This window comes from Dama dama, chromosome 4 (assembly GCF_033118175.1).
Source record: "Dama dama isolate Ldn47 chromosome 4, ASM3311817v1, whole genome shotgun sequence".
NCBI classification, from domain to species: domain Eukaryota; kingdom Metazoa; phylum Chordata; class Mammalia; order Artiodactyla; family Cervidae; genus Dama; species Dama dama.
The window spans coordinates 65,553,973-65,562,500 of record NC_083684.1 but is presented as its reverse complement, the minus strand read 5'-3'; the positions used below and the strand labels follow the sequence as shown (position 1 = coordinate 65,562,500).

Genomic DNA, 8,528 nt, shown 5'->3' with positions numbered 1-8,528 from the left:
ACTGGTTTCAAATAGGGAAAGGAGTATGTGAAGACTGTATATTGTCACCCTGCTTACTTAACTACATGACTACATCATGAGAAATCCTGGGGTGGATGAAGCACAAGCTGGAATCAAGATTGCTGGGAGCTGCTGCTGCAGCTAAGTCACTTCAGTCGTGTACGACTGTGTGAACCCACAGACGGCAGCCCACCAGGCCCCCCCGTCCCTGGGATTCTCCAGGCAAGAACACTGTAATGGGTAGCCATTCCTTCTCCAATGCATGAAAGTGAAAAGTGAAAGTGAAGTCACTCAGTCGTGTCCAACTCTTCGAGACCCCATAGACTGCAGCCTAACAGGCTCCTCCGTCCATGGTATTTTCCAGGCAAGAGTACTGTAGCGCATTGCCATTGCCTCCTCCAATTGCCAGGAGAAATATCAATAATCTCAGATATGCAGATGATAGCAGCCTTATGTCAGAAAGCGAAGAACTAAAGAGGCTTTTGATGAAAGTGAAAGAGGAGTGGAAAAGTTGGCTTAAACTCAACGTTCAGAAAACTAAGATCATGGCATCTGGTCCCATCACTTCAGTGCAAACAGGTGGGGAAACATTGCAGTGACAAACTTTATATTCCTGGTCTCCAAAATCACTGCAGATGGTGACTGCAGCCATGAAATTAACAGACGCTTGCTTCCTGGAAGAAAAGTTATGACTAACCTAAACAGCATTATTAAAAAGCAGAGATGTTACTTTGCCAACAAAGATCTGCCTAGTCAAAGCTATGGTTTTTCCAGTAGTCATGTATGGATGTAAGATTTGGACGATAAAGAACACTGAGCACCCAAGAATGATGCTTTGAACTGTGGTGTTGAAGAAAACTCGAGAGAGTCCCTTGGAATGCAAGGAGATCCAACGAGTCCATCCTAAAGAAAACCAGACCTGAATATTCATTGGAAGGATTGATGCTGATTCTGAAAGTCCAATACTGTGGCCACCTGATGAGAAGAATGGACTCATTTGAAGAGACTCTGATGCTGGGAACAATTGAAGGCAGGAGGAGAGGATGTCAGAGGATGAGATGGTTGGATGGCATCACCGAATCAATGGACATGAGTTTGACAAGCTCCAAGAGTTGGTGATGGACAGGGAAGCCTGGCATGCTGCAGTCCATGGGGTCGCAAAGAGTCGGACACAACTGAGCGACTAAACGGAACAGCTTGGAAGTGTGCCTTGATTCAACTAGAAAGCTTCAGCAGTTAACAAACATTCTCATAAGACTTCAACGTATGGATTCATCTGTCTCAATATTCAAACCAAACTTTGGGTGTGGTTCCACCTTCTTTCAGTGACTGCAAAGTAACAAGAACCAACATGTTGGGAACTGAATATAGGAAATTTCTAGTTTATCAAACCATAAAAATTCCCATCATATAGTGTGGATTGTAAACGATTTCCGGGTCTTCCCTGGTGCTCAGTGGTAAGGAATCCGCCTGCCAAGGAGGAGACATGGGACAGATCCCTGGTCTGGGAAATTCCTACATGCTTTGTAGATATCCCGTGAGCCACAACTATATGACCAATAACAAGTGAATAATAAAAAATAATTTATTTCAGAATGCTCCCAGCTCAAAAAGAGCTATCACTTTTAACCTTATTTCCCAAGTTATTTCCTAATTTTTGCACAGTTATTATTCCTATTTTCAGTTCATGTAAACTAGGCACATGCTATTAGTTTCATTTCGGCACAAGAGGACTCAGGAAATATAACTGCACCGTTATGTACAGTGTGGAAAGAATAACTCAAGTGCAAATTATTAGCATATAATCCCAAAATTATCTATTGCTTGATTTCATCATGAAAAGAAATTCTACGTTCTTTCAACCTTGAGAGCCTTTGGTGCGTTGCTAGTTTCTGTTATGAAGTACTGAGGTGGCGAAAACTCTGCTGTTGAAAGAAACATGATCCATTCAGGGTTATGGGGGAAATTATACAAATTTTATTAGAGCACAAAACTGCAGAAAACAACGGTACAACAGAAATGGCAGCAATCAATGATGAAACAGATACACACGCATACTTTTCTGGTTCTTTTGACTCAAGTTTCTTCACAATAGCTTTCCACAAACATTGTATTAGTGTGGTTTATCTCCAGCATATATGTTCTTAGATACCTAAAGAGTGAGCAGTAATTGTCACAACTGCCATAATATTTGTGTTTCTAAGTAGAAAGTGTTTGGTGAACACTGAGATAACAGGGAGTACCTAAAAGCCTTGTGCCATATTCTACACTGGTAAGGTTCTCTCTACTATGGATGATGTGATGGATGGTGAGTTGTGATCCCAAGTTAAGGTTTACATACTCATGTCACTTGTGAGCTTTCTCTCCAAAATGACTTCTTTACTGAAGCCTGACTTCAGATTGTTGCCTAAAAACCCTGACACATTTATTATTACAATGATACAGTTTTTATCTAGTGTGAATATTCTCAAGAAGCTTAAGGTGTAAACAAAAACCCTGCCCACATTGATAACATTTGGAAGGTCTCTCAAGTTTGTGTCACCTGATGCCTTTAGGCCTGAATAGCACCTGAAGGAATAATGAATTTTCCTGATGAAGGGAATGATCTGCCTGTTATTGAAATCCTGGCCACAGACATTATTATTTCCTCCACTGGAGGGACTGATTGTGCTCTGAATGTATGGATTCTTGCCAGTAGGTATTTTCTCATGTTTTGTAAAAAAATGAACACCTTCCAAAAGACTTACCACATGCATAATGTGGGTAAGATTTCAATTCACATTAATTACCTGAGGATCAGTTAGGTATGAATATAGAATCAAAGCTTTACCATATCTACCACATTCATGCAGTTTTCCTCCAGTCTGACTTTTCTGAAGGCCCAAAACTTCATATACTTTCTTCACTCACTAGATTTAGAAGTTTTCACTGCACTGACTCTCAGATGATCTGCAAAGTCATTCCATGTGACTGCAGGCTTCGTCGTAAAAATCCCATTGATGTGGCTTCTCTCCTGTATGAACTGCAAAATGGTCAGTTACAGCTGAAAGTGAACTACAAACTTTGCCATATTCATTTTTACGCTTTCTATACAGTATGAATTCTGATGAATTATAAGGCCTGAACTCAGATTAGGGGCTTTGCCATACTCATTACAGTTGCACTAAAATGCTTCTCACAATTGTCCCATTTTTAACAGTTTTCTCCACTATGATTATCTGATGCTTCTTATGATGGTCATTTCAAGTAAACCACTGGCCACATACATCACATTTCTATGCATTCTTTCCTGTATGAATTGCCTGATGGTGAGTTAAGACTGGCTGTGCACTAAAACTTTTGTCACCATTGTTTCACTTGTAAGGTTTCTCTCCAACATGAATTCTCTGATGAACTGTAAAGTTTGCATTTAGATTACAAGCCTTGACATTGAGATCACATTCATGTGTTTTCTCTCCAGTATGAATTCTCGGATGAATTCCAAGTTGTGCACATCAAGTAAAGCATCAGCCACACACAACACATTTATACGGTTTCTCTCCAGTATGAATTTTGGATAAACTGCAAGCTTACCAATATGACTAAAGGCCTTACCAGACAACACATTCATATGCTTTCTCTCCAGTATGAATACTCCAATGAATTGCAAGGTTTTCAGTTTGACTAAAGGTCTTGCCACATACATAACATTTATATGGTTTCTCTCAAATATGAGTTCTCTAATGAACTGCAAAGTAACAGCTGGAATTGAAGACTGCCACATAGATGCATTTCTATGCTTTCTCTCCTGTATGAACTGCCTGATGGAGAGATAAGGATGACTGCACTAAAAGCTCTGTCACCATTGTTAATTTGTAACATTTCTCTGCAGTATAAATTCTTTGATGAAATGCAAGGGTTGATTTGAAACTAAAGACCTTGCCACATGCATCACATTTATATGCTTTCTATCCAGTATGAATTTTCTGATGAGATGTAAGGCTTCCTTTTACTCGAAAGGCCTTGCCACATACATCACATTTGTATGGTTTCTCGTTGGAATGAATTTTCTGATGGTATGTGAGGCTTCCATTTAAACTAAAGGCCTTGCCACACACATCACATTTATATGGTTTCTCTCCAGTATGAATTTTCCGATGAGTTGTAAGGCTTCCGTTTATAGTAAAGGACTTACCACATACATCACATTTATACGGTTTCTCTCCAGTATGAATTTTCTGATGTGATGTAAGGGTTCCGTTTACTCTAAAGGCCTTGCCACATACATCGCATTTATATGGTTTCTCTCCAGTATGAATTTTCTGATGAGTTCTAAGGCTTCCGTTTACACTAAAGGCCTTGCCACATACATCACATTTATATGGTTTCTCTCGGCAATGAATTTTCCGATGAGATGTAAGGCTGCCATTTACTCTAAAGGCTTTGCCACATACATCACATTTATATGGTTTCTCTCCAGTATGAACCCTCTGATGAACTGCAAGTTGTGTGCTTCGAGTATAGCCACGGCCACATATATCACATTTATACGGTTTCTCTCCAGTATGGAGGATCTGATGAACTGCATGGCTTTCTTTGCGAGTAAACGCCTGCCCACACACATCACATTTATATGGTTTCTCTCCAGTATGAGTTCTCTGATGAACTGTAAGGTAACACCTGGAACTGAAGACTTTGCCACATAAAGTACATTTACGTGCTTTTTCATCTGTATGAACTACTTCATGTATTTTTAAGGACGCCCGAGTAAAAAAACGTTTGTCACAGCTGTTACATTTGAAAGGTTTCACTTCAGTATGAATTCTCCGATGAATTCCAAGTTGTCTGTTTCCGGTAAAGCCACGGCCACATACATCACATTTATACGAATTCTCTCCAGTATGAATTCTCTGATGAATTACAAGCTTTGACTTTCGAATATAGCCACGGCCACATACATCACATTTATATGGTTTCTCTCCAGTATGAAGGATCTGATGAAGTGCATGGCTTTCTTTGCGAGTAAAGGCCTTTCCACACACATCACATTTATATGGTTTCTCTCCAGTATGAACTCTCTGATGAATTTCAAGTTGTGATTTTCGAGTATAGCCACGACCACATACATCACATTTATATGGTTTCTCTCCAGTATGAAGGATCTGATGAAGTGCATGGCTTTCTTTTCGCGTAAAGGCCTTTCCACACACATCACATTTATATGGTTTCTCTCCAGTATGAGTTCTTTGATGAACTGCTAAACAACACCTGGAACTGAACATTTTGCCACACAAATTACATTTACATGCTGTCTCATCTGATTGAACTGCCTGATGTTTATTTAATGATGATAGTGCAAAAAAAAGTTTGCCACAGCTGTTACACTTGTAAGATTTCACCTCAGTGTGAATTCTCCGATGAGTTCTAAGTTGTTTCTTTCCAGTAAATTCACAGCCACATACATCACATTTATATGGCTTCTCTCCGGCATGAACTTTCTGATGAATTCCAAGTTGTGACTTTCGAGTATAGCCACAGCCACACACAATACATTTATATGGTTTCTCTCCAATATGAATTCTCTGATGAACTGCTAAGTAACACCTGGAACTGAACATTTTGCCACACAAATTACATTTACATGCTTTCTCATCTATTTGAACTGCCTGATGTTTACTTAAGGATGACAGTGCAAAAAAACGTTTACCACAGTTGTTACACTTGTAAGATTTCACTTCAGTATGAATTCTCCAATGAGTTCTAAGTTGTCTCTTTCCAGTAAAACCAGAGCCACAAACATCACATTTATAAGGATTCTCTCCAGCATGTATTCTCTGATGAATTACAAGTTGTGACTTTCGAGGATAGCCATGGCCACATAAATCACATTTATATGGTTTCTCTCCAGTATGAGTTCTCTGATGAACTGTTAAGTAACACCTAGAACTGAACATTTTGCCACACAAATTACATTTACATGCTTTCTCATCTGTTGGAACTGCCTGATGTTTATTTAAGGATGACAGTGCAAAAAATCTTTTGCCACAGCTGTTACATTTGTAAGATTTCACTTCAGTATGAATTCTCCGATGAGTTCTAAGTTGTCTCTTTCCAGTCAAGTCACAGCCACATACATCACATTTATAAGGGTTCTCTCCAGTATGAACTCTGTGATGAATTACAAGTCGTGACTTTCGAGTATATCCATGGCCACACACATCACATTTATATGGTTTCTCTCCAGTATGAAGAATTTGATGAAGTGAACGGCTTTGTTTGCGAGTAAAGGCCTTTCCACACACATCACATTTATATGGTTTTTCCCCAGTATGAGTTCTCTGATGAACTGCTAAATAACACCTGGAACTGAACATTTTGCCACACAAATTACATTTACATGCTTTCTCACCTGTTTGAATTGTTTGATGTTTATTTAAGGAAAACAGTGCAAAAAAACATTTGCCACAATTGTTACATTTGTAAGATTTCACTTCAGTATGAATTCTCCGATGAATTCTAAGTTGTCTCTTTCCAGTAAAGCCACAGCCACATACATCACATTTATAAGGATTCTCTCCAGTATGAATTCTCTGATGAATTACAAGTTGTGACTTTCGAGGATAGCCATGGCCACACACATCACATTTATATGGTTTCTCTCCAGTATGAAGTCTCCAATGAATTGCAAGTTGTGTGCTTCGAGTATAGCCACGGCCACATACATCACATTTATATGGTTTCTCTCCAGTATGAAGGATCTTATGAAGTGCATGGCTTTCTTTGCGAGTAAAGGCCTGTCCACACAGATCACATTTATATGGTTTTTCTCCAGTATGAAGGATCTGATGAAGTGCATGGCTTTCTTTGCGAGTAAAAGCCTTTCCACAGACATCACATTTATATGGCTTCTCTCCAGTATGAACTCTCTGATGAATTTCAAGTTGTGACTTTCGAATATAGCCACGGCCACAGACATCACACTTAAATGGTTTCTCTCCAGTATGAAGGATCTGATGAAGTGCACATCCTTCCTTGCGAGAAAAGGCCTTTCCACACACATCACATGTATATGGCTTCTCTCCAGTATGAACTCTCCGATGAATTCTAAGTTGTGACTTTCGAGTATAGCCACGGCCACATACATCACAATTATATGGTTTCTCTCCAGTATGAAGGATCTGATGAAGTGCACAGCTTTCTTTTCGAGTAAAGGCCTTTCCACACGCATCACATGTATATGGCTTCTCTCCAGTATGAGTTCTCCCATGATTTTGAAGGTGTGTCTTGTGCTTAAAGGAGTGGCCACATACATCACATTTATATGGTCTCTCTCCAGTATGTACTCTCAGATGAATTTGAAGGGCTGTGTTCTGTTTAAAGCTGTGGCTACATACATCACATTTATACAGTTTCTCTCCAGTATGATTTCTCCGATGAACTGCAAGGCTCTCATTATCATTAAAGGCCTTGCCATGTATGTCAGCTTTATATGGTTTTCTTCCTGTAAGGATTCTTTGATGTCTAGTGAGTTCTGAGTGCTGAAGAAAGGTTATGCTACACTCAGGAGTTTTGTAAGATTTTTTCTTGTGTCCTTCCTGGTCTAGGGCCTGTTCTGAGGGACGCATAACAGCACTCTCACGTTTATGACAAATGCCTTTGCAGACACTATGAGTTCTCTGAGGTGGCAAACCTGAGGGGCTACTGTTAATATTCGTCACAATTTGACTACATTCAAAAATCGTCCCTTCAGACTGAAGCATCTGCAATTCTTCATGAAAGCTTGATCCGAGTCTTTCAACAGGCTTATCTCCTGCATCATTTCTATTCTGATGATCTTTTCCATCAGTAAGATTTTTGTTATGGGATATAGATATTTCATTGTCACTTCTTTCATCATCTGTCCACAGACTCTCAAAACCATGCACAGTTTCCTCTATCTTCCCGAGGAAAAAATCTTTGGTTTCATGGGTTTCAGTTCTTCCAAACATCACTCTTTGCATAATTTCTCCTTTTCCACTGTTTCCTTTTGCTTGTAATTTCTTGGTCACATGTATATGAGACACATCTACAAGATATAAACCATAGGTATCCTATTAATTAAAATTCATAAATAAATTCTTTCATATTGAACACATGATATTATACCAAAAGTCATACCCATTCTGAACAGAATGAAGAATCTTCCCGATGATGAACTTAGAAATATAAGGAACATTTACAAAGAAATAGAACTCGTTAAAAAAAGAAGTGATCACACATAATTCAAATTAATTTTAGCGTAGCCAAGTTTCAAAGATGCAATCAGGAAAATATTCATTTTATGCAAACTCATGTCAAGTCATAAAAGAAAAGGTATTTTCCTACCATGACCTCAAAGCTCATTCTACTTGGCAGTAAACACACTTCTGCCTCATAATTGAGGAGAAAAAACACTAAAAATCCATGGATGGGAAGATTGGCAGGTTACACTCCATGAGATCACAAAGAGTCAGACAGGACTCAGAGGGACTGAGCAGCAAGGATCAAAAAGGCAATACCCTGTAGTGGTA

The 8,528-nt window shown here is 39.1% G+C and overlaps 1 protein-coding gene across 1 annotated transcript in view; it reads right to left on the bottom strand.

The window, feature by feature from the left end:
- Window positions 1–1,966: 1,966 nt before the first annotated feature.
- Window positions 1,967–8,528, bottom strand: part of LOC133055172 (zinc finger protein 845-like) — a 56,680-nt gene continuing 50,118 nt past the window's right edge. The window contains exon 6 of the mRNA XM_061140610.1: window positions 1,967–8,044. Coding sequence (XP_060996593.1) covers window positions 3,948–8,044 — 4,097 coding nt within the window. The 3' untranslated portion in view covers window positions 1,967–3,947. The remainder of the gene's footprint in view (window positions 8,045–8,528) is intronic.